The 26,056-nt window shown below is 41.0% G+C and overlaps 1 protein-coding gene across 1 annotated transcript in view; it reads right to left on the minus strand.

Moving 5' to 3' along the window:
* LOC140195328 (peptidase inhibitor 15-like) overlaps window positions 1-20,973 on the minus strand; it is a 41,017-nt gene extending 20,044 nt beyond the window's left edge. Inside the window, exons 1-2 of the mRNA XM_072253454.1 lie at window positions 20,578-20,973; window positions 19,979-20,272 (exon numbers count right to left, since the gene is read on the minus strand). Of these exons, the coding sequence (XP_072109555.1) occupies window positions 19,979-20,272; window positions 20,578-20,595 (312 nt within the window). The 5' untranslated portion in view covers window positions 20,596-20,973. The remainder of the gene's footprint in view (window positions 1-19,978; window positions 20,273-20,577) is intronic.
* Window positions 20,974-26,056: the final 5,083 nt, after the last annotated feature.

Consider the following 26,056-nt stretch of genomic DNA (forward strand, 5'->3'; position numbering starts at 1 on the left):
AGGCTCCGTCAGCTGAGGTTGGCAGCTCACCTAGGAGAAGGAAAACTCTGACCTCAAATCTCCGCTGCCTTGCAGCTAAACCTGCTCATAAGCAAGGCTCTGGGAGTAAACCCCAAGGAAAAATACAGAGTTGGGATCCCTAAGGCAGCCCTAGATTGAGTCAAACACTGACTGGCAACTCCTGCGATGCCACTGGTGCCAAACTGTATTGGTCCCTGCTGTTTCTTAGTGTTCATCAGCTACGTGGAGGGGGAGAAGTCTGCTACATGGACAACAGCTCACTCTCCATATTACTGCCCTGGCTTGTGAGTCACGTGAACAGCTAGGACGCTACATCAACGGTCAACTCCGACCAACGGAGGGCCTTATTTAATCAAATACTGTACGAACGTAACAATGTAGTTTATATACACAAAAACAAACTAGAATTGATGCATGGATGCGGAAGTTCTATGTATTTTTTTCCCCTATGTAGAATCCCATTTAAAGTTCTTTATCCTTATTAAACTGTATTCCCATTAATCAACACTCTGGGCTCTTCCTTTCTAATTTATCAATCAGCTGTTACCATTCGCACAGGACACAGTGTGATAATATCATTTCAATCTATGTTACTCAGGTTGCCTTCGGAAAAACATGTCTCTGGCAATTATTGTCTCAATGGTTGAAATTTCCAGAGGCAGGTAAGATGATGAAATTGCAAGTATTACCCTTGATGAAGCTCATTTGCAGAATTATCAGTTATTCCCGTCAGTGTGACTATTGTTCTCAAAGCAATAATTCTGGCAGCTGACTAAATAGTCAGAACTCATGTCACACACCTCACATCACAGGATGGATCCACACTGTCCAAATGGCTCAATTAGCGGAAACATTTCCTTTGGCTCTTGGAATTTTTCAGTTGAAAAATAATAGATTAATGCAGAAGTGAATGGAGAGGAAAGAATCAGGGACGGCGGAAAGCAGTTCATAGACCAAGAGTTAGGGTAGTGTTGGAAGTGGCTGAATGGCAGAAGCTAGTTGGAAAATGAAGACAAGATGGAATGAAGAGTTGATGGCAAGGAAGATGTCCAGGACGAAGACTCAGATTGGTATCTGTTATGACTGTAATCTGGGCTTCATTACAGGTTTAAGCTCCCACTCCTGTACATAACATGCCGGAAATTTTGAATGTGCTACAATAGAAACTTAACACTATGAAATGGATGGATCCACAAGTGTGACAAAGGAGATACCCAACACTTCCATGCTGGAAAGGATGGGCTCCAAGCTCTGTACAAAGCTCTGTGTATGGTAGATGCTAGTGTTCAACGTCCTTGACTTTACAAAATGGCCTTGGGCCAGGCACCAAAGATTTCATTATGCATACAGTTTGTCTAGCGTTACATAGAAATCTACAGCACATTACAGGACCTTCTGACCACAATGTTGTGCTGACCGTGTAACCTACTCTAGAAACTGCTTGGAATTTCCCTACCGCAGAGTTCTCAATTTTTTTAAGCTCCAAGTACCTATCTAAGAGTGCCTTTAAAGACGCTATTGTATCTGCCTTACCACCTTCGCTGGCAGTGCATTCCATGCACCCACCACCGCCTGTGTGAAAAACTTACCTCTGACATCCCCCTTGTACCTGCTTCTAAGCGCCTTAAAACTACGCCCCCTCGTGTCAGCCATTTCAGCCCTGGGAAAAAGCCTCTGGCCATCCACATGATCAATGCCTCACATCATCTTATACACCTCTATCAGGTCACCTCTCATCCTCCGTCTCTCCGAGGAGAAAAGGCCAAGTTCACTCAAACTATTCTCACGAGGCATGCTCTCCAATCCAGGCAACATCCTTGTTAATCTCCTCTGCACTCTCTCTATAATATCCATATCCTTCCTGCAGTGAGGTGATCAGAACTGAACACAGTACTCCAAGTGGGATCTAACTAGGGTCCTGTATAGCTGCAACATCACCTCATGGATCTTGAGAGCCAACACACCATACACGTTCTTAAGAGTTGTAGAGTCATAAAACATGGAACTAGGTCTTTCCAACCACCAAGTAGATGCTGAACATCAAGCATGAATTTACACTATTCCTTAACTAATCCCATTTCATTTCTTCCACATTTCCACCAATGCAAGCAGGTTCTACCAATTCAAATTGGCCAACTCTCCTAACAAGCAATGTGCTTTTGAAATGCAGAGCACATGGAGGAAGTCATTATGACGACAAGGAGAACATGCAAGGTCCATGCAAACAGAACCAGTGGTCATAATTGAACTTGGGTTACTGGTGCCATAAGGCAGTCGTACTAGCTGAACCACTGCTGTACAGACTTGTAAGCTGTCACAGTGAAACTCCCATGTTAACCCTTTGCAACAGAACATAATCCTACTTTGCAGTCTTCGAACCCTGACATATCGACTTCAACAGAATTGCCAGAAAAACTCAGCATAGTGAGCGTGTGTGTGTGTGTGTGTGTGTGTGTGTCTGTTAATATTTCAGGTGCATGATCCTTTGTTCAGAAGAAAGGTCACAGACCAGGATTATTGACTTTCTTTTTCAATTGAGGCTGCCTGACCTATTGGGATTTCCAGCACTTTCTGTTTCTCCCCCCCAGACTTTCAGCATCAAATCTAATGACGATGTTTCTTCATTTTGCTTTCTTCATGTTCATTCAGGACAAGTTGGCCAGGTTACTGTTCTTAGCAGAAACATTGAAGGATGGTGTTGAAGCAAAGTGAGCAGAGTTGGGAGGACAGAGAGACTGTGAGGGGTAGGGGAGGCATGCAACAGGTTGAGATGAGGCAGCAGCAGAACAAAAGGTATATATTTACTCTATCCCGTTTAAGGAAATATAGGTAGAGAGAGGAAAAAAGAGACCTTTGAGAAAGATGGTAAGGCAAAAAGGATATCGTTGTATTCAATGGACTCAGCCATGATGTTAGACTCCACTGAGGACGTGCCTAATATGACAAGCACTCTCTCCATCTGCACACTCCTGTCCCTACCATTTGCTATTGCTGGCTCCATTTATACTGCACATTCTTCTCCACAAGAATGCAAAGTGTAATTGTAAGGATTGTACAATGTGTTTGGGTAAAGGAAATAGTCTGATTGCTGCTAACCTAAAACAGAAATAATGATAATGATCAGTCAGCACGAATCTGGAGCACAGCCCTCACAGGGTCAATTCAGTGCGAATTAGCCACGTGATACCTACAAATGCTTTCTAGCACCACCAAATGAGATGTGCTTGATCTTAGGTAATACAGAAAGAGCATGTGTACTGAACCAGATTTGAATCGCTTGAACTGGGACAAAGAAAATGAGCATCCAAAACTACAGTCCAGACTCATTTGAACGTCACTTAACAGCAATGGAAAAGCCTGCATGCTACAGGGCTTCAGCTTCTAGCTTGCAATGCCAGGAGTGAGTAGCTAAAAAAAGATGTGGAAAAAATCCAAAAAAGGGTGTGTTATATCTGTCTGCCAATGCAAATTTGGCCATGTGGTATTCCATGAGTCATAAGAAACCCTGGAAAGTTCATAACCACACCAGTACTTCTGGTCTGACAGGCACTTGTTAGACCATGAATTAGAAACACATTGTATTCCTGAAGATCTGTTCCTCGTCAATAGGTCAACAAAGAGCCATGCATTTTCCACATGGACCCTATGAAAATGAGTCATAACTTACCTCATATTATTCTTTTGAGTGCCCTTTCAAAACAGGCAGTACTTGTTGTAACGGCATAAACAATTGTTTTTCTGTTACAAAGCAATAGATACTTGGCATTTAACCACTGAAATTCCCACAAGGGTTAGTAAACTTAGACTTGTATTTGACTTAATAGGATTGAGACCCACTGCTGTTCTAAAATTACATGGTGAATTTTGCACATAGCTGTCATCTGAAATATGAAATAAAAATGGAAAATGCTTTGAACACCCAGAGGATCAGTTGATATATTTAGAGACAGTGTGATGGTATTGGGTTTGCCAACTGCAAAGTTCTAAACTCAAATGAAGATCTATCAGATATAAATAGCCATGAGTACTCTCACTAAAGGGAGATTATACTGCACTACCTAATCTTCAAAGACTAGTTTATTTCCCTGTTTACTCTGCACGGTGAGTTATAGCTGCCAATATCTACTATCTGGGCAGTGGGTACCCTCTCTTCTAGCTAACAAAGTAGTTTAAACACATTTCATTTATTTTCAGTGATACACATTTAAATCCAAACAATATTCTTATAACATATTTAAAACTGAGGATTTCTATCTTATAAAATATTTCCAAATTAAAAACCATTTCTAAAACACAAAAGATTTCTAAAATATATTGTTGGTACAATTCCTATAAATAAAGACCTATCAATGATGCAAATGAATGAAACATCCATTGCAGAAATCTAAGCTAGACTAATGGACCTTAGTCACACCTTCTTCTTGTTATTCCTCGTGATGTTCTTCAACCACTCCTAATAACCCTGAACTGCTCTCTACATTTATACTGCATCTTCTTACTAACACTTGGTTGACTTCACACTTTCTGATAGTCTCTCAGATGCCCTTTTTTACACAAGTAGTTTAAAAGCATCTTGGAGACATAGATCTCAGCTTAATGTTAACAGTTCATAATTAATGCTGTACAGATAACTTCCTTGAGTACGTAAACATTCCAGTTATAAACACATCAGTTATTTGATCTGCTTAATGATATTATCCATCTGGTCTGCAAGCTTCCTTGAACTAAGCAACTTAGAGTCAGCTTGTCTGTTTGAAACAAGCCAAATTAAACAACCCATTGTCTTGTACTGTGCTCTCAAGCAGCAATAAAACAGGTGCAGTGAGACCCATCTTACTTCTCACAGATAGAGTGTCTTCCGTATGCAGAGTTTGTCTGTAAAGCTTTTCTATAGACAGTATTTTTTAGCTTCAACATAATTACTGCTTTCCATTTATTAGGACTGGAAAGGAAGGGAAAAGAAGACAAACTTCCCCCCTCCTCCTTATTCTGACTTCTTCTCCCTTCTTTTCCAGTCCTGGAGAACAAAGCAACAGACCATTGCAAGTCACAGTCACCTGTGTAGACTGAACAATAGTATTCTTCAAAGTGATCACCCAATTTATACTTGTTTTTTTTTGCCAATATAGAAAGACCACATCAAGGCAGTGGATGTAATACAACAGACGTATATTCACTAAAAATGCAATAGTAAGGGAAATACTATTTCATCTTAAAGGTACTGAATCTCTGTTTGGTGGTAAATGATGAGGTCAAAGAGAGGGTGTTCCATCTTATTTACTGCCATTGGATTGGGGTGGTCGGTGGAGAAGAGAATAGGTCTTTCTTCTCCAACAACCAAAGTTGAGAGCCTTCAACAGGAATTTATAATCTATAATAGCTTAATATCTAGAATATGTTTCAGGCTCATGGGAACATATGCTATTTTATTGTTAAGAAGGTAGAAATAATACAAAGGAGTCCTGATGAAGGGTCTCAGCCCAAATTCTAACTATTCATTCTTTTTCATAGATGGAGTAGATAGTCTATTTTTCATGCGGTGGGGGTATCAAAAATAACAAGTCATGGGTTTATGATGAGAGGAAGGAGCGTCAAAGGGGATTTGATGGGAAAAGTTTTTTTTAAAACACAGAGGGTGATTGATATCTGGAATGTGCCGCTAGAGAAGGTGCTGAAATCACATACAATCACTGCATTTAGGAAACATTTAGACAGGCACTTAAATAGGCAGGTCCTAGCCTGGGTAAATGGAATTAGTGTCGAAGAGTAAACAGATCAGCATGGAGGGCCTGTTCTGTGCTGTATAACTCTATAAGTCCAGGAGTCATGCCACTTAAAAAAAAACAATGGTGGCTATGCTCCTGGCATTAACTCTGCTTTTCTACGTAATCGGCTTCCCTCTAATAACTCCAACCTGCCTCTCTCGGCCTTGAGCACAGTCAATGATTCTTCCACAACTCTCTGCAGCTGAGAACTCCAAAAGGTCACAACTCTCTGACTGATGAAGAACCTCCTTGTTTCCACCTGAAATAATTAATCCCTCATTTTATTCACCGAGTTTCTCCTCTTCCAGGTCTCGTCTTTCTTCTCCCTCAATTTCCTTTTGTTCCAAACTCCCTCTCCCTTTTCCGCAGTTGATTTTCATTTTGCTTTCACCATTTGGGACCATTTCTTACTCATTTTGTACACTCCTTTGTATGAGAACATAGAGCATAGAACAGAGAACATTACAGCACAGTATAGGCCCTTTGCCCCAAAATGTTCTGCTGATCTTTTGAACTACTCTATAATTAATCTAACCCTACCCCACTACATAATTGTCCATTTTTCTATCTTCCATATGACTACTTAAGAGTTCCTTATGTCTCTAATGTATCTGCCTCTATCACCACTAGAGTGGTCCATACTCTCACCATGCTCTGTGTAAAGAATGTACCTCTGACAACCCCCCACTATAATTTCCTCCACAAACAAGAGAAGATTTGCAGATGCTGGAATCCAAGCAACACATACAAAAAGCTGGAGGAACTCAGCAGGCCGGGCAGCATCTATGGAAAGGAGTACAGTCTGGAGGTCCTGAGGAAGGGTCTTGGCCCGAAATGTCGACTGTACTCCTTTCCATAGATGCTACCTGGCCCACTGAGTTCCTCCAGCTTTGTGTGTGTTCTATAATTTCCTCCCATCACCTTATAATTATGCTCCCTTGTATTAGCCGTTTCTACCCTGGAAAAAGGTCTCTGGCTATCCACTCAATCTATGTCTCCTATCATCTTGTACACCTCTATCAAGACACCTCTCATCCACCTTCTCTCCAAAGAAAAGAGCCTTTGCTCACTGAATCTATCCTCACAAAACATGCTCTCTAACCCAAGCAGCATCCTGGTAAATCTCCTCTGGACCCCCTCTAAATCTTCTTATACTTACTGTACTGAGGCAACCAGGACTGACACAATATTCCAAGGCTGGACTAACCAGACTCTTTTTTGCTTTTACTAGTATTGTTTCAACTTTCTTAACATTAAAAACATGTGTCCCTATGAGCCTGAAACATATTTTAGCCATTAATCAATTTATAAATTCATTACTGTTACTTTTTTAACCATCATTAAACATTATGTTCTGAATTTTACATTAAATATTTAATGGAATTGAATTTCAAATGTGCCAAACTAATTTTAAAAAGGCTTCAGTTATATTTAATGAATGGTCATAAAACTTCACAAAATTGAAACAATGCATGTTTTAAGAAAATACTTTGCTGTAATATGTTTTACACAGACTTTAGTTTTCTTGATGGAATTGGACTTGGGAAATGATACCCGGCTGCATTGCAGACAAGAGCCCTTGGTAATGGAACATATGCAGGTCAAATCAGGCTGTATTTGGCTCAGCAGATGAAAGTGATTGAAATGCAAGACTATGTTGAGATATAGAGGTCAAGGAACCTCAGAATGGAAGAAGTATTCAGACTAAATGGAAATGGAGCCAGCTTGCAGCTCTCTGTGTGGACCATGAGGATGCAGAGAGGGATCACAAAGTCGAGGAAAGAGGACCAGGTTGGGACAACAGAGACTTATGGAGAAGAGGAGTTCGGTGGGTAATACCGTTCCGCCTGACCGTAAGTGCAGTGAGAGCGGTAAGCATAAAGGAGTTGGGTACTTACTGATCTGGTTAACAAAAGATGGTGCAATCCGGGTTATATTACGATCGAGGAATGTGTTTGCAGACTGGATATTGAACTTTTTACTGTTGGACTTCGGCCATATTCCACCGTGATACAACACTTGGCGGCACGGGAGGTCGTTCCTGCCTGTGGCCATCGAACATGCAGCTCCTCCCATGGAGGGTCAGACACCCTGAGCCAATAGACTGGTCCTGGACTTATTTTCCATCTGGCATAGTTTGCATTTTGTTGTTTGATTGTTGGGGTTTTTTGTATTGCTATATTTACGCTCTATTCTTGGTTGGTGCAGCTGTAACAAAACCAAATTTCCCTCGGGATTAATGAAGTATATCTATCTATGATATTTTCAAAGCCCAGTCTGAAGTGGAGGTAACAAAAGAATGAAATGTTGAAATGATAAACAATCCAGTAGTATGGTAGGTGAGTTGACCACGTAAACTGGTAGAACTTGATGGACTTGATGGAAACAGGACATTACTTAAGACATAGAACACTAGAGCACAGTACAGCCCCAGCGGCCCACAATGTTTAACCAATTTCCCCCCGGGATCAATAAAGTATGACTATGACTATGTTTGCCAACCTTTTAACCAGTTCTAAGGTCGACCTAACCCTTCCCTCCGATATAGCTCTCCACTTTTCTATCATCCATGTGCCTACCTAAGAGTTTCTTAAATGCCCATAATGTATCTGCCTCTGCCACCACCCCAGCAGTGCATTCCACATACCCACCACTTTCTGTGAGAAAAACCTTACCTCTAACATCCCCCTATACTTTTGTCCAATCACCTTAAAACTATGCCCCTCATATTAGCCATTCCCGCCCTGGGGAGAAAGACTCTGGCTATCTACTTGATCTATGCCTCTTGACGAAGTAGAACTTCCATTTATAACTTTACGAACATTTCTCCACTTGAAAGAATTGCTCTTGAGTCATGCAAAAATAAATTTGGAACCCTGCAAAATCTTATACCACCTCAGGCTTACTGAATAATAGTGATTGTCCTAGCACCTCCTTCATCATTCTTCTCAATTCCAACATGTATGGAAATCTTCAAAACATAGGACATAGAAAAGTAGCAGTAGTAGGTCTTTCAGCCCATCAAGCCTGCATTACTATCCATTTAATGAATGCTAGAGCAGACTTGAAGGGCTAAGTGGTCTTCTCCTTCTCCTATTTCTTATGCTATCTCTCAACTTGACTATTTCAGTGCAATACAAAATTCTGCAAATCCTAAATCATCCACAATTATCTCAATTCATGACATTTGCTATTCATCCATCACCCTGTGTTTACTAGTCTGCATTTGTTCCAGGTTAAACAGTCCTTGAATATTAATAAGCATTTTGGAAACTGGCAAGATGAACTTGTGGTCCTGTGTTATGTAGGAATTTGATTCTGACTCCTTCATCTCAGTGCCATATTGCAGACTTCTTCCCATCCCCTTTGATGCATTTTCTGTCTAGAAAACAACCTCTTTCTGGAATATATTCAGCAAATCAGCCTCTTGCGTGGTCAAGAATTCAATAGGTTTCCCATCCTCTAACTGAAGAAATTTCTCCATGCTTCACTCATAATGTCCATATCCGAAGGTTTTGACCCTTGGTTCTAGACCTTCACAAGTGGGGGAAACACCAGGTGGTCAAACCACATCAGAGCTTCATGTATGTCAATATGATCTCCTCTTGTTCTCTAAAACTTTAGTAAATGCAGACCTGGCCAACTCAATCTCTTCTTACATGAGAGCCCCTTCATACCAATAATGCCCCCAAGAAAACTGGGTGAACTTTTATCGTGTCCCCTTTAGGAAACCTAAACTAATGACAATATCCCAGATGTTGTCTTACCAAGGCCCTGCACAATTGAAGTATAAAGTAGTAGTAGAGCGATCACTCAGGTCAGGTATGATGTTCTCTCAAGGGGTTCTCTCACTTAATGCCTGAGCGTGACTTTGCTTAACATGGGGAGCCACCACGTGACCTTTGACAGACTGGGGTACGGGTCCAGTGGCATGGCATGCAAGATGACTGGGGAACCTACACTGCTGCAGTCTGCCTCCGCCTTCACTGCTCTTGCAATGTGTCATCATCTTCTGTCAGATCCACCGCTGAGGTCTTTGTTGGATCGTTCTTTGACTGGAACCTCCTCCTTGACCTTACTGCCAAGGGTGACCCTACCAGGAGCTGATCTTCAGGCGGCATTGCCTCTCAGGATCTCAGGAACCAACAAGCCCCTTCAAACAACAAGATAATGATCCTTGAAGAAGCATGACATCCTCGTTGCTGCACTCAAAACCTTTTGCTGTGCTTGCATGTTTGCTTTCAGTAGCTTGCATACCAGGGCACTTGAATCTCTTTATACATCAACATTTCCAAATCTATCAATTTTATGTTTTTCCAACCAAAGTAGACAACTTCAATTTATCCACATTATTCTGCATCCGCCATGTACTGGTCCACTCACTCAACTCTCTGGGCTGCCTTGAAGATTCTTTGCCTCCTCACAAGTTGTAATCCCATTCAATTCCATAACTTGTTATTATCAACTTGGGCTTTTTCACATTTACCTTAACTATACTTCGATTAGCTTTACTGATTTTCTCACGTTGTTTCAGAATTCCTCTTCAACACTCTTGTAGCTTTTTCTCTCACCTCTCATGATATTGTCACTATCTATTTTCACCCTCATCTACTTCTATTCCAAAAGCTTCTCCTGGCATCAAACATCATATTAGTGTCATTGCTCTGATCTTCCTCTCAGTAATTCTATTAAAGGGAAGGAATGTCATACTGTATGCCTGCTCCTTTTCACAATTAATCTAATGCCATCAGAGTTAGATACTGTACTTGTCTCTTTTCCATTTAGTCATGGAATCGTAGCGGTGCACAGCACAGAAAAAGGCCCTTCAGCCCATCACATCAAAGCCTACCATTTTGCCCATCTGACTTGTCTATATAGATTTGTCTCCTTCTATGCTTTGCCTCTGTCTAAATGACTCTTAAACATAGAGACTGCAACTGATTCCTCCAGCAACCTTCACACTCCCCTGGCAGAGTGTTCCAGGTATCAACCACTCTGTATTAAAAATCTTCCCCTCAGATCGCATTTAAAATTCGATCCGGTCACTTTATCCAGTGTGCTCTTCTTTTTGATAACCCCAACTATGGAACAGAGATTCTCACAACCTTGCCCTCTCATAATTTTACATACATCAATCTGGGCACTCCACAGCCTCCTTTGTCCCAGGAAATTTCACCCCAGCCTATCCAATCTCTCTCATAACTAAATTCCTCAATCCAGATAGTATTCTAGTGAATCTCCTCTCCACTCACTTCGGGGCAACTATATCCTTCCCAGAGTGTGACACTCAGAACTGCACACAACACTCCAAGTGTGGATGAACCAGTGTTTAGCAGTGTTACAACATAACATCCCAGTTTTTATTTTCTATGCCTGACCTATGAAGAAAAGCATATTATATTCCTTCCTCACTGCTCTAAGTATCTGTATTGCTACTTTAAAGAATATTCACTTGAACCCAAAGGTATCTGTGTTTATAAAAAATTACTGTCATTTATGGTCTATGTGAGTAAATGAAGAATAATGTGGATAAATGTGAACACCACCAATTTTTGTGCCATCAATAGACTTACTAACCATACTTCCTACATTCACACCCAAGTTGCTAATATATCACAAACAACAAAGTTCACAGGATTGAATTGTGTCGTGCATTACTTTTTACTGATTTCCCATCAGAAACACAATGTCTCACCACTACATCCTGCCTTCCAACATTAGGCCAATTTAGGATCCAACTAATCAAGGTTGCCTCAGATTCCATATGGCTTAACCTTCTGGACCAACCTAATACATGCAATTCTATCAAATGCCTTACTAAAATTGTCAGAATTCCACTGCCCTGCCTTCAACAATGTTTTCAGTTGCTTCCTCAAAAGACACCAATCAAGTTAGTGAGACAGGATCTCCCACACACAGGACTTTAGCTCATACGCTGCTTTTCCAATTCTACATAAATCCTTTCTCTTAGAACTTTCTCCAGTTGTTCCACTCCCACAGATGGAAAGCTCACCTGCTTCCTTGATGTCTTTCATCTTACTGACAGGAAGGCCACAACACTATTCAGGCCTCTTGGTCACAATTGTGGGAAACACTGGCAGCACCCCGTTGTAGAATGTAGAATTGCTACCATTCCTATACTTGGTGTTTACTTACCCCTTACTATTTGCGTAATTAAACCTTTGCTTTACACTATCAAAATGTGGCCCAGAACCACCTATGGTTGGCTCAAGTACCAACTATTCAGCAACTCCGATAATCCAGCGAGTTCTGGAACATGTGGTTTCTGCATCCTTCCATCAGTTCTGTGGATGAACCCCACCTTCTCTATTTGTGTTTTTGAAATTTGCCCTGTCTTTAGGACACGCACGGTATAGATAGTTGTAAGGCTGAAACTGTTGCTCCTCTCTGAAACTTGGCATTGTGTCCAAATACCCTTTAACACAGGTACTAAGAGATTCTTTTGCAGTCTCCAAAAGCCACAGTGCTGCTCAGTTGAAAATTGGCTTAGTCTGTAGAAGCATAATTCTGAACGCATTTCTGTTTGAATTAACATCCATTGGGGAATTAGACTTCTTACTTTTTCAATTGCTTTGGCTAGCTTCTGCAATGTAGATTTTTTCCATACAAATAATAAGGTCAGTGTTAGGATAACTGCAAATTCTCCGGCATCATTTAGATAATACCGACAATCTATTGGCATTCTTCATGACCACGAGTGACAGTTTGCCTCTCACAGTGCCAGCAAAATTGGAGGTCCAGAGGGACTCAGGCGAAACAACTCAGAAAGCAGAACAAGCAATAGCATACACTCTCCCATGGCTTTAAGGCAGAATTAGAAGGAATGTTCTGGATTTCTTAGCTACAAATTATTAAGAAGAAATCATTGTTTCATGTGATTATTCACAATCCAGTTTGGCAGAGAGTTTTAAATTGTGAGTATTGTGAGCATTTTTGGGCCCCTTATCTAAAAAAGGCCCGGCTGGTGGCGTAGTGGCATCAGCACCGGACTTCAAGATGAAAGGTGCCGAGTTCGAATCCAGCCCGCTCCCCTGCACGTTTTCCATCCGTGCTGGGTTACGAGCTGGCGATCTCTTTGGAAACTCACCCGGCAGAAGGCAATGGCAAACCACTGCTCTAACTTGCCTCGTATGCAGTTCCCCACTATGTCAGAGAGGCGTAGAGGGAAATCATCCGCTAACCGGAGAAACTCCAGATGCAACATACCTTTCCTTTATCTAAGAGAGGATATGCTGTCTTTGGAGAGGGTCCAGAGGAGGTTCACAAGAATGAGTCCAGAAGTGAAAGGGTTAAAGCATGAGGAACTTTTGATAATTCTGGCCTGTACCCACTGGAGTTTAGAAGAATGAGGGGGATCTCATTGGAATGCGTGGTTTCAGCCTTCTTCTATCAGCTCTGAGCATGGGCCCCACCTTCTCAATTTGTGTATCTTCTTTATCTCGGTAAAGAATATTCTAAGTTAAAAGGTAATTTAGTTTTCTAATGATGTGTTGGTAGTTAGCATCACCCTTGATGTACAGGTCCGTCTGTATTGATAATAATGAACGTGCCATTTAAACTAGTGAAATTGCCCTCTTTGCATTTGATGTTCTGCCCTTTCTGTTTGTCTTCTTGTTTTTATGTGACCTTTTCAACTATGCCACCTCTAAAGTCTGTTTTCCCTCTTCTGTGTAAACATTTCAACCTCGGCTAGAAACGGTTATAAATGATGCTGGTGAAAAGCCGACATCCTTTTCACCATCAGTTTGTTGGTGGTCTGTCATTTTCTAAAGCTGCAGGCCAGCTGCTGCTGAATCGTCATTTCAACCAATCCAATCAAAATCAAACATATATTTCCCAGTTACCTCTATCCACTTACCTAATGCTCAGTGGACATGCAATGTTAGAAATTGATATCTGTAGACCATTAGCATTGATAATACCATAGGATTTCTCCATGTCTATTGTTTTAACCTGCTTCGTTTAGTGGAGTTAATGACAATTTAACTAGGAGAGGTATGTTATTAAACATCCATCCCCAACATTATTCATAACAGTATCTGTACCATTTTTGCACCAGCATTATATAAAACTCTTTCTGGTAGAAGTTCAAATATTTACTCAAGAGAGGAAAAACAGACTTAAGCAGTTACATAGTTGAGAAGGTCCCAGATTTACCAAACAGTCATTTCTAATTTTATATTACAACCTAGTTACTATACATAAGGGAAACATTTCTTTAGGAGCAATTAATTGTAGTTATACAGTACTCTGCAAATCTATTAGGTGCATCTATATATAGCCAGGGTGCCAAAGACTTTTGCACATTAGGAAGGTGGTGCAGAAACAGAAATAGGAATACTTAGGTTTCTACTAGCTCAGTAGTATTAAGTGTCATTTGGTAACTGGAAAGACATAATATACAGTACTGCACAAAAGTCTTAGACACCCTAGCTATCGTATATGTGTGTGTGAGTGCCTATGACTTTTGTATAGTAAGTATTTCCACCTTAATAAAGCACTTCAAATACTTCTTTGGAGCATTATCATCCAACAAATGTAAAGGGATTTTATGACAGATGGACATATATCTGACCAAAAAGTTAGTTTTTAAATGAGCATCATAAAGGAGTAAATGGTGAGGCAAAGCTGCTATGAGGTTCAGTGAGGGGACTCAAGAGCCTGGGGCTTTGGCAGGCTGAAGGCAGAGCAGCCAAAGGGAAAATAATTCAAACTGAGGATGTTCAAAAGAAAACCGGGGAATACAGAGAGTTTGGAAAATTTTACAACTGGAGCAGATTGCAAATATAGATTGGAAAGGAACCTGGAGGCATTTGTCAAAAAAATATTCCAGGTCCTCTCCAGGTTAGGGCAGGGTTTCATCTCTGAGAGCTGTTCCTAACCAGAACAGTTTGCAAGTCAGAAATGTGGCCACTGACCGAATTCCTACATAGCATACAATGCCTGTAGTGCTGCAGTAACTGGCAAATCCATTTCGCAAGACTCCCAAATGCTTGTTAATATTCAAGGCATTGTTTAATTTGGAACCAATGTAGAAGTGATAGGTGAATGGAACACGTTCTGAACTGGGAAAGTTTTAGATGACTCTAGATTTGCAGAATTTAGAATTGCACTGGAATCATAAGGAACTGGGAAAGGAGGAGGCCATTTATTCTTTCAAGTCTCCTCCTCCATTCACTAGAATTACAGCTGGCCTTCTATCTCAGCAGCATACCTGTACTATCCCCTTATCCCGTGACACCCTTAATATCTGAAAATGAAATCATCTCTGTCTGAATTGATAGTGGTTGAGTCTAGGACCAGAGGGAGAAGACTCGATGGGCCAAATGGCCTAATTCTTATGGTCCTTACAGGATTTCCTTCTAAAGATTCACCACCCTTCCAGTTAAAAAATTTCTCCTCATGCCAATCCTGGATGGTCTACCCCTTGCTTTAAGACATTGGCCCTGATTCAAGAATGCTCAGCCAGAAGAAACATCCTCCCTGCATCAAGCCTGTTGAGCCCTGTGAGAATTTTATGCATTTCAATGAGAACAAAGCTATGGATATACGTTTTAGCAATTTATGAACTGTACGCTAAGAAGATTCAGGTGACATTACAGAGGTGGAAATGAATGGCTTACATTCTTTTGCACAACAAGGGCATGCAACAGTAGAATAAGAAGAGATTGATTAAATATTAAGAGTTGGTAGCCAGTTAAAGGTATCTGGGCCAGCTAAGCAAATTTCTTAGAAAGCTTCAGCCAATCTAAATAAGATCAAGCAAACCTCTCTGTGACATGCAAGTTCAGGGCAGGAATTTGCCGTGCAGTTCATTCCAAACATCAATGATTCCCCTTTTATTCAATTATTAGGCATATCTTGCTTGTCCCATATGGGCATGGCTCAGTAAAACCTAAATTTACATTGCAAGCACAATGCTGAAATTTTGATGTTCAGATGTTAGGCCAGGTTATTATTGGGCATGACAATGCGGAAACTAGTGGGCAGGCCAAGGAAATCTAATTCTCTAGGAAGCTTAACAAAACCAAAATGAGGAGAATTTGTTTCCTCCTTAAATATAAGCAATTCTAGTGACTGTAAGACTGCATTACTTTCTGAATCTGCATGGAAAACAAAATCAGTACCATAAATGCCCATAGCTATAGAAATCATATTAGCCCAGTGAATTATAAACAGAGAAGTGTTTCTACCATATCTTGACTTTCATCAAAATTTCTCTAAGAAACATGTTTTAGACAAATGAGCAATAGTACTGATTAACTGAGCTGATGCCTCTATCATCCTGTTTCTCAATCATTTTCTAAAAGAACATGAGCTAAAAATTCATAATAACAGCAGCACGTTTCACTTGGGGGTGGAATGAATTGGGAACTTAGTACAAAATGATAAGGCTACCATATTGTGTGGTTGGAGAAACTAACAGGGAGTGAATCAAAGCAACTTGGGTTGATCTTCCTGGAAAGCAAGATCAAGAGGAATTTTTTGGTGATCAAAAAAGTGTCCCACTATGTTGTTTGCACAAAACTTAATGGGGGGGGGAGCAAGGTGAGAATGCTTAAACAGAATCAAAGAGAGACACCATTAACTTAGATATAATTGTCCTAAATATGCTACCAATAAGCATAGACTTTCATTATGCTTATAGAAGTTTGAGGATGCCTACATATAGCCTTTTATACCACTTATTGTGCCAGAAATCTGCTGTACATAAATTTCAATAGTTATTTTTTAAATTTTAGCAAACTGTCTACCTATTTTGATGAAAACTATGTCCATTCATTTAGTAGTCTGCTGCCCAGCAATATTCATTGGTAGCTTGACTCACATAAAACAACTGTCATGAGCCCTGCAGCTTGCTATAGAGCACTGAGCTTCTAGGTTTCTTGAACACCTGCAAGATGGGACAGGGAGGGGAAAGGGAGGCATTTATATCAAATACAAAAGAGTGTTGCAGGTACTAGGGTAGGTAGTGGATACAGAAGAGAGGAAACTGTGTGGACTAGGTTAAGGCTGGGGCACTGTGCATTAAACAAAACATTGAAAATGATAGGGAAACACCAGACAGGATTGTGTGAGGAATGTCAGGAAGAGGAGTCAGTAGAACATGTAGTTCTGACTTGCAGGAAGTATGGGATACAGAGAGAGATGATGAGAATTAATCTAAGGTGATTGGGGGTGCAGGAATTCACATTAAAAGGGTTGCTGTGCATGGGTGGGAGAGCACAGGTCGGAGTATTTTTAGCTTTCTTAAGGGATCCTTTATAGGATATGATGGATAAGCAGGAATAGGGTACTAGGATGGCCAAAGATGGGAGGATAAAGTGTGGGTTAGGCTGTGTGTGTGTGTATGTGTGTGTGTGTGTGTGTGCGTGTGTGTGTGTGAGAGAGAGAGAGAGATTGGGTGAAGGGATTTAGAATGTAAGTCTATTGCACATTCCGGAGCAGAAGGTGGCAGTAATGCACCGTTAAGCTGGGTGCCAACCACTGTAAAAAAAAGACGGAGAAGAAGTACCTTAGAGGAGTCATTGTGTAGGAGAAAATGAATTGTCTAGTGTTGTTACTTGGATGCTCCTCTGAGGCTCTGTTGGTATTCCTATGTTTAAACTCTTGTTTCTGTCTCCTCCTAGGGATCCTGCTGTTTCCCTGCTCCTAGGTCGGGTTGTGAGCCTGCCGTCTGCAGCTCCTGGGTTAAGTCGGTGCCAGCGGCCTCTGTGACAGACAAAGCCTGCCATTCCTCCACACTCAGGTCCTGTCCTCTGAGAGCACACCATGACAACAACTCATTGCACTTTCCCAGTTGTACGAGCCAGACAGAAGTGATAAGTCTGACAGCTTTGAAGAGTTCCATATTTTGCTTCCTAATGCCTTGTTTCAGTGATAATGTTGCATATTTCCTACCACCCCACCCTGACCTGAACACTTTACCATGCTACAGCTTCACACCATCAAGGCAACTTCATTTGGAGTCTGAAGAAGTTACTGCTTTTCCTAGGGCAATATGTTGTGAATGAGAGGGGCACAAAGCCAAGAGTAAAAATACAGCACAACAGGGGAAGTAGGTGTTGAGTTGCAATCTTCCATGTTGCCTGACACCCACAGTCTGAACCTTCCAATTCCCATCTCTGCCAGAAGGGCTTGCTGTCCTCCAGTGAAAGGTCTACACTCTTTCAGAGGGAAGCTGCGTAGCTGCATGCAAAGTCCACCTTGCTTCCAGCACAGGACTCTTCGGATGGGAGATCCTCTCAGAAAAAAGACATGCAAAGTGGAAAGGAGATCAGTTTGATAGCCTGAAATTAAAAACAGAAAATGCTAGAAACACTCAGCAAGTCAGGCAGCATCTGTGGAGTGAGTCAGTGCAAACTGAAACATTAATCCTGCTTCTCCTTCCACAGATGCTGCCTGACCTGCTGAGTGTTTAAAGCATTTTCTGTTTTTAAGATTTCCATAATCCACAGTTATTTGATTTTCAAGCTCACCAGTTTCTCTTTCGTACCCCTCTAAAATCTTTACAGTGACTGCACTGTTCCTACATTCAGCTTTCCTCTTTGTGCTTATAGAAAACATGGGGAACATAGAGCATTACAATACAATACAAGCCACAATGTTGTGCTGATTTTTAACCTACTCTAAGATCAAATATACCTCTTCCACCTGGATAGCCCACTATATTTATCATCTATGTGCCTACCTAAGAGTTTCTTAAATGTCCCTAATGTATCTATCTGTACCACAATTCCTGGCACAGTACGTTCCTTCCACACACACACACACACACAACACTCTGTTTGGAAAAAAAACACTGAAGGATGAGGAGTGTCCTCTGCAGGAAAAAAGGGATTTTTTTGGCAAATCATGATAGATTGCTGACCCAGAATATTCCAGCAGAAGGAGCACACACTCAAGCCAACTGTCTATGAACCTCCTCCTCCTCTGCAGTGACATCATCAGTAATCATGCTTCCAACAAAGAAATAAAAGTTAACTGATAATGTTGGTCTTTTAACTTCGATGAAATGTTTTACTTAACATAAGGTAAAACACAACTGGGGGAAAAGCAGTGTGAGTTTCAAGCACTTGAAATGGTAACTCATTGAAAGAATCTTCACATCATTGCAGATCTGAATACTTTTGACATAATTTATTATGAGAGTTTTGCCTAAATAATGAATATACTGTCCATCTATGCTGGACATGAGGCACATTTACCCAAGAGTAACTGGTTGAGACTATATCAAAATAGAACAGTCTCTTAATACTTTTGCTGTATTTGATTAGTTGTAAGGCAAGAATATCTTCAGAAGCTGTTGGAGTCTCTATTTGTTGTTCAGAAGAATAATGAATCAAATAAACCAACTATCACAATATAAGCATTGCTGACAAGGTGATCTTCTTTAACATGGCGTGTTGTATCATATCCGCTTGAATGGAAATGAAAATATTTTCATTAGATCTCTCAATTTATTGTGATAAAATGCACACAAATTTTCAGAAAACACAAGAAGTATTATTAATCTCAACATTGCAGATGCTGGTTGGCAAAGATTTGTTTACTGTAAAAATGATGACTGAAATAATTTTGCTTGTTTTACGTTCTACTTTTTTCCCTATTTCTTTGATTAGTAATTCTTATATTCTACGGGTTGATCAGTAAGTATCAAAACTATTAAGTAGGTTAGTTGACGTTACAATCAGTTGCCCGCGATATAGATACCATAAAATACTGAAATAGCTTTTCAAAAAATCTCGCAATAGTGCCAAATGTGCGGATTCAAAAAGATTGATTTTTTGTATAAATCTAGCGGCTTTCACAAACAATTTTGTATCACCATTAATTCTTCCATTATAGAGCTCACTGAAGGGGAACTGAATTTCTTAGCTGTAATTTTCTCTTTTCTTTCCATGCCGGACGGTTTTTTCTGTTTTCTCTCAGTTTCCGTTTTTGGCATTCGTTGCAATTTTTTAAAACCCGCTCTTTTTTTTTGAAGAACTGCTTTTGGTTCTGAATTTCAAATCGTTCTCTATCCGGTAGGGGGTGTAAAACTATTAAGGCTTTTGGAAATGTGCTATTGCTTTTCCCTTTGCTGAAGCTACACCACGCCTATGACATAGTGATTGGCGAACGTGCAGACGAGCGGGGGGAAATGATTCAAAGCGGCCCGGTGAACTCACCATATACTCCATGTTTGCAGCAGGTGGGACGACGCGACCTCGAACTTTATCGTGGTAATCGAGAATAGCCGAGATGTCATTCTGGGAGATGTATCGCCTCCGTCTGGTTTTAGGGACATTCTCGGGTCCCGGATATTTTCTCCAGGATAATTCTTTCCCACTGAAGTTTGATGAAAGGAGCGTGTCGCTGACATTAACTGAAATAAATGCACTTGTTCCCTGGAGAGCGCACAGTAACCTGATTAAACTTAATGTGGAGCAGAGTCTCATGGTTGCCGAAGGAAAAGCGAAGCACTGCAAATCAGAAGTTACACTGAATAAAGAACAATATGTGCAGGTAGATCAGTATGCATATAAAATTTCCATCTTCTTTCTTAATTCAATAGATCAGCGTGGCTGAGGAACTGCTCGTGCCTTTCACCAATGCGTACATTTAACTATATATCATTCTAATATCGATATCCATATGCAAATAAACAGAAACATTCAGATAACTGAAATATAAATGGATTTGCACTTACTGCAAATCGGCTGCCTGCTGGATCCTGTAATTTGATTTTTTTAATTATATATTTAACGTAACGATAAATGTAGCTCACCTGCTGCTTTGCAGTCATCGGCAAAAAATATAGTCCGAGCCCTCCCAAGTTTCGAAGGAATTTTGAAAAGTGCCCTCCGATGTGAGAGAGGTAAGGCTAACGGTAACGTGACGCTGGAGAAATCGTAGACGTGAGAGGGGTTTCTTCTGGTCTAAGACTGCCGTTATTGTGCTTTTATATTGGGTAAAACGACCCAGGAAGGCAAGCACTTTCTCCTTGATGATGGTGTCTCTTTAACTCTTCACAGTCCCTGAGCCAGTATATTATCAGTTGGAGACCCACCTCCTTCACTGGCCCTCTTTTCAGTGTTTGCCAGACTTCATCGTAAGCTGTTCCAAACCACATGTGCGTGTGATCGGGAGAGCTGGCAGGGGAGAACATTGTACGTGGTGTCAGTACAAAGAATAAACCGTGTTTTCGATCTCTGTTTCGAAAGACTGCAGCAATGTTACAAACGCAGTTTTCGGAAATGGTCCAAATTATAGTTCTGAGAGAGTACAGTCATCTTATAGTGAAAAGGCGCACAAGACTGGTGTATTAAACACGTTTTATTGAAGTCTTGGAAATTAAGTCGATAGGTGCAATTTTACCTGAAGAAGATATGAACTCGGATTTTTAAAGCTTTTGTTTATCCAGTCGATTGTAAAACGAGACTGTCTCTAACACCACCTGCTTTAGAAGTTTACAAGTGTTACGGGAGACAGACTGCTGAATCGTTGTCTTTATTCGAATCTTTCTGAATGATGTGCCAAGCAATCTCGAATTAATAGCGCGCTACACAGCAGTAAATCTTTAATAATAAGTTTGCCCCCAAGTGATACAGAAAGATAATACTGCACCGACGTCCCAACCAGTTTTATTTTGCAGGTGTTATGGGCAGGAAAGCTACACTTTGCATTGCAGAAGGACTTCAGGGACTGCGTATAAAGGACTGGCTGTATTTTAGAGGAATATTTGAAGCCTCGGTGGAGGACTTTAAGCATTTTTCCAGCTGAAACATCACACCTGACAGAGAGAGAGAGAGAGAGAGAGCGCTAAAAAGCTGCAATTAACATTATCGGTAAAAGCCGCAAAGAACCATACTTTGCAGCGTTCTGGTTTCAGAAGCGCGCCAGAATCTTTAACTGTCACTTCAATACACACAGTTCGCTACGTTTGTTTTCAGTCAAAGAGCCACGGTTTCAGCCGGGTCACATTTCACGCTGCAGATCAAATGGATACGGAGAGCGAAGTGACGCACGAACCCTGGTGAAGAGGCTGCCGCTCTTTTCCGTGACATCTACGTGTTGACAATCATTGCTTCAGGCAAAGGACAGGAATTCTCCAAAACAAAACATTCCGCAGAGCGTATTTGAACCTGGCGGAAATCAATTATTCCCACTGCTCTGATCCCCATAGTAAATCTGGAGTTTATCCAAATATCAGTATTGAGATGAGCAATCTTACCTCAGCCACTTTCTTTATGCTGAAAATTAAACAGTCAATGGATTTCCAAACCAATTGGTTTATTTTGCCACCCACATAATAACAACCAAAATCGAAAATATTTTTACCATCAGTGCTTTTTTTAAAAAATCATTTTATTCAAGATCTGCGTCCCTAGGTCCCCGTAAATTGTCCCTCTCTCGCTATTGGCTATGTCAATCGCTCAAAAATGTAGCCTTGAAAAGACAACCTTAGATAAACTATTCACATTATCAGAAGAATGAGGGTTTTGGACATTTGAATCAGAAAAAGAGGCTCCACGTGCATAAAGAACTTTCACAAATTAGATTGTCACAGCTCAATGAAAACCTCTGAAGAATAGCAATTGGCCAGGAGATCAAGAAGCCATCCTAAGGAGATCTCGGGGTGGAAATTCCATCCTTACTTCTCTACGGGCTCCTGAAGGCAAAGGTCCAATAGAAAAACTGTGGTCTAAAGAACCAATGATGGATGGAGAGAGCACAGGAATCTCAGCAACTCAGAGAAGCCAAAATATGCATGAGTTCTTCGGTTCTCTAAAAGCCACCAATGACCCAGTCAATTAAGATTATGCCCTACTGAAGTATGTAAATTTGGCAATCTCATTAGAAAAAGAGGCAATTAACACACAATGGATGGAATACAGCAAATACCTCCTTAACAATGGTCTCCCTGATACGAACAAGTTTTGCATTTCAACCATACTCACACTCCTGAACAACAAAAGGTGGAAAAGGACATACCAAACCTCGGGAGCAGATTGTATCCACATTGAAATTCAAAACACGGCAGCCAAAAAGCTTCCATCATGATTCCGCTATCTCATTGGTTACCTCTGGGAAGAGAAGGTTATTTGAGAGGACCTCTAAGTAATGTAGTACTGACCACATTCAAGAGATAAGACAAGTCCAACGGTGGTAACTAAATAGAGGACATCCTGCTGTTTGCCACAGGGTAAGCCATTACCAAAGTCCTCCTTATGCTCCTGGAATTGCAGAGTCAGTTTCATAAATCTACAGGAACACAGGGCATGATCATCACCACACAAGAAGTCAAAGAGAAATGCAGATCCGCTCACTGTGTGTGGTCCACTTCAACATCACTAAAGCCTTTGACTCCATCAATTGAAAGGTCCGGGTGAAGAACCTCCTCAACTTTGATTTCACACAGAAGGTTTAAGCTTACTTCATGACTGCATACAGATCATGATTGGAAACAACAGGTCCACAACACATCTAATCTCAATGAAAGCCTGTATTAAACTGATATCACTTCTTAAAAACTTTTCTTAACCTTTCGGCAATATTTCAGCTAGCTTCTAATTAACCTCCTGTAGAAGAGAAACAAAGGGGAAACTGAATGGTCACAGGACCCCAAGACCAAGATCACCGAAACCTCAGTCACCTTCCATTACTATGCCTTTGGAATCCAAGCTTCAGTCCATTGTTGACTTGTTCATTGGAATGTACAAGACCAAAGATCTTCCAAACAACCTGCTTCCATTGTCAACACTATCTTCCATCAATAAAGGTCATGATGAGACCCTGGAAAATGTGCTATATCTGAGAAATCACTCTCAGTGAAGGCAGACTTTGATGATAAAGTTCACCAATATCTTCAAAGCATTTGCTCTATCAAGAAAACATTTTTTTGAAGAAAAAGATCACAGACATGGAACAAAATTAGCAAGCAACAATGGTCCTGCTTTCCTATGTGTTCCTGAGACCTTGACTTTATTCATGGCATCGAAGAGGTCACCACCTGTGCTGTCTCTGCACTGTTATCCAAATTTACTGGAAGTGAACCAACATCAATGTCCTTTCCAAAGCCAACATTCCCCTGCACTAAAGCTTTTATTACACCCACAGCTCCATTGAACTCACCATATCTTCCACATACCTGACATCAGGCTCCTGAGCACTCAGTTCCAAATTCTGTCACACATAGAAATTACCAGGCAGGGAAAGGGAAAAGTATTCAATGATGTGCTGAATGCCTCCTTGAAGACACACGACGTCTGCACAGACATCTGGGAACTTGTGCATCGTGCTGAGAACCTCGAAGCCAGGCATCGGAAGCACACGTAAGACAGAAGGAGCACACCAGCTCACAAACTACTCACCTGCGTGCCTTGCCTGGCAAGTCCTGCATCACCTGTGGAGGAGACTACTGCTCCTGAACTACCACCGCCTTCCCCCCCCCCAAATGCATCCTGAAGAACTGTCTCCAAAGAAGAAAAGGAATTTCTGACCAATGCACTGGGAAGCCTTTATTTCCCTATAAAAGTGCCTTGTGTTCCATGTGAGATGGGAATGGGGATTCCTGTTTGATTCTAGAGCCAGACGTCGGCACTCCCCACCATGCAGCACACCCTTTGTACCTTTTTCTCCTTCATCCTGTTCGACAATCTTAAATAATGACTTGCACCCACTCCAGTTTTGTCATTTCTAAAGCGGTAGATAAGCTCTGCAGACTATACTGAATTATTGACAGACATTATATTCAAGTCCTGAAGTGAAGCTTCAGTCTTCAGATTACTGACTCCATGGCTGGAGTGCCAGCTCTGAGCTCTTGCAAAGCATTTCCCATGTACCTGAATTCAAATAACTATTGTCTAGAAAATATTTTCCACATTGTTCTCATGCCTTCCATCATTATGGTTCCCAAAAATGTATTTGCGCAATTCTTGTCAATGCATTCCTGGCCAACTGACAGTAGTTCAGCGATGGCCCAAGGGCAGAGGGAGAAACCTAGACATGAAATGAACAGCTCACTAAGGTTTAATATGAACTGCTCAGAATAAAGGAAAATAATAAGCACAAGGTCAAGAGGGCAGCTAACTAAAAACTGTCAGACTAACTAAAACCTATCGCCTTCACTGAGGCTCGAAAGCAGTCACCTGGAGCTAACTTAATGCAGCTCCTTTAACAGCATCCATCTAAGTCACTATTCATCTTTCCCACAACATGGACTAAGGGAGTGTTGTCATCTGTGCTTCAAACAAGTCTGAGGCAAAAGGAAGAGAGTTAAATACGATTACAAAGAAACCCTAATTGGCTGGAAGGTGTACACTTTCAGGGGCGTGATTGGTGTCTTCTTTCAGCCGCCCACCTGCAGGAGTGCCCTGACTCCGTGGCAGGGTCCATGGTTGTGACATCAATGTTCAAAATTCTTCTGATTAAGCTACCTTTAAATTCCAAATTTCCTTTCAAACCTCCTGTTTTAAAGCTTACCATGGTCCAAGTTGTTGGAGAATTAGATTCCATCATTGTTCCAACACTTTTTTGTGACATAGTTGCATCTCACCACTAATAAACAATGCAGAAGTAGATATAACCTAGCACTGTGATCAGTCTACAAGAGTTACACTCCTGAACCAAGATTACTGAAACTTGCATTGAGATAGTTGATGTTCAGTATGAAAGTGTCTGTATAAGCGCCTCAATGGAAGTGCAAAAATGCTTGGAGTACAGCTTGCTGTATATGCAAATGCTCCTGACACTTTAATAATGCACATTGACTATGTAAATTTGGGTAATCTGAGTTGGAAGATCAAAGACCCTCTAATAATCTGCCACAATTCCATAATTTTGAGCCCAACAGTGAAAATTCACAATGACAATCTGCAAAATGTTGTCCAGTCTGCATATTTTGTGAACTACCTCCAGGCATCAGTGGTGAAGCTTACCACCCGTTCAATGTGCTCGTCAATTTGAGGTGAAGGGTATTTGAAGATCAAGACCTACAGACCTGGCAGAAGACTCATGGTCCACACTGTAGTGGTGATCCCTGGCCTCCTAATGTGACTCATTAGTCACCTCAAAACGCACAAAACCAGAGTAGAGAGGAGTCATTCTCGATCCTGAGAGACTGCCTGAAAAAAGAAATGTAAACACTGTCAAAAAGGGAACAGGTCTTCAAGTGCAATAACATTTGGATTTTCTTCTTAATCATTATGGGCACAAAGTGAAGAGCACTGAAGGCCAAGCCATCAGTGTATGGTTTGATGGAAACA

The sequence above is a fragment of the Mobula birostris genome, chromosome 1 (assembly GCF_030028105.1).
Source record: "Mobula birostris isolate sMobBir1 chromosome 1, sMobBir1.hap1, whole genome shotgun sequence".
Taxonomy (NCBI): domain Eukaryota; kingdom Metazoa; phylum Chordata; class Chondrichthyes; order Myliobatiformes; family Myliobatidae; genus Mobula; species Mobula birostris.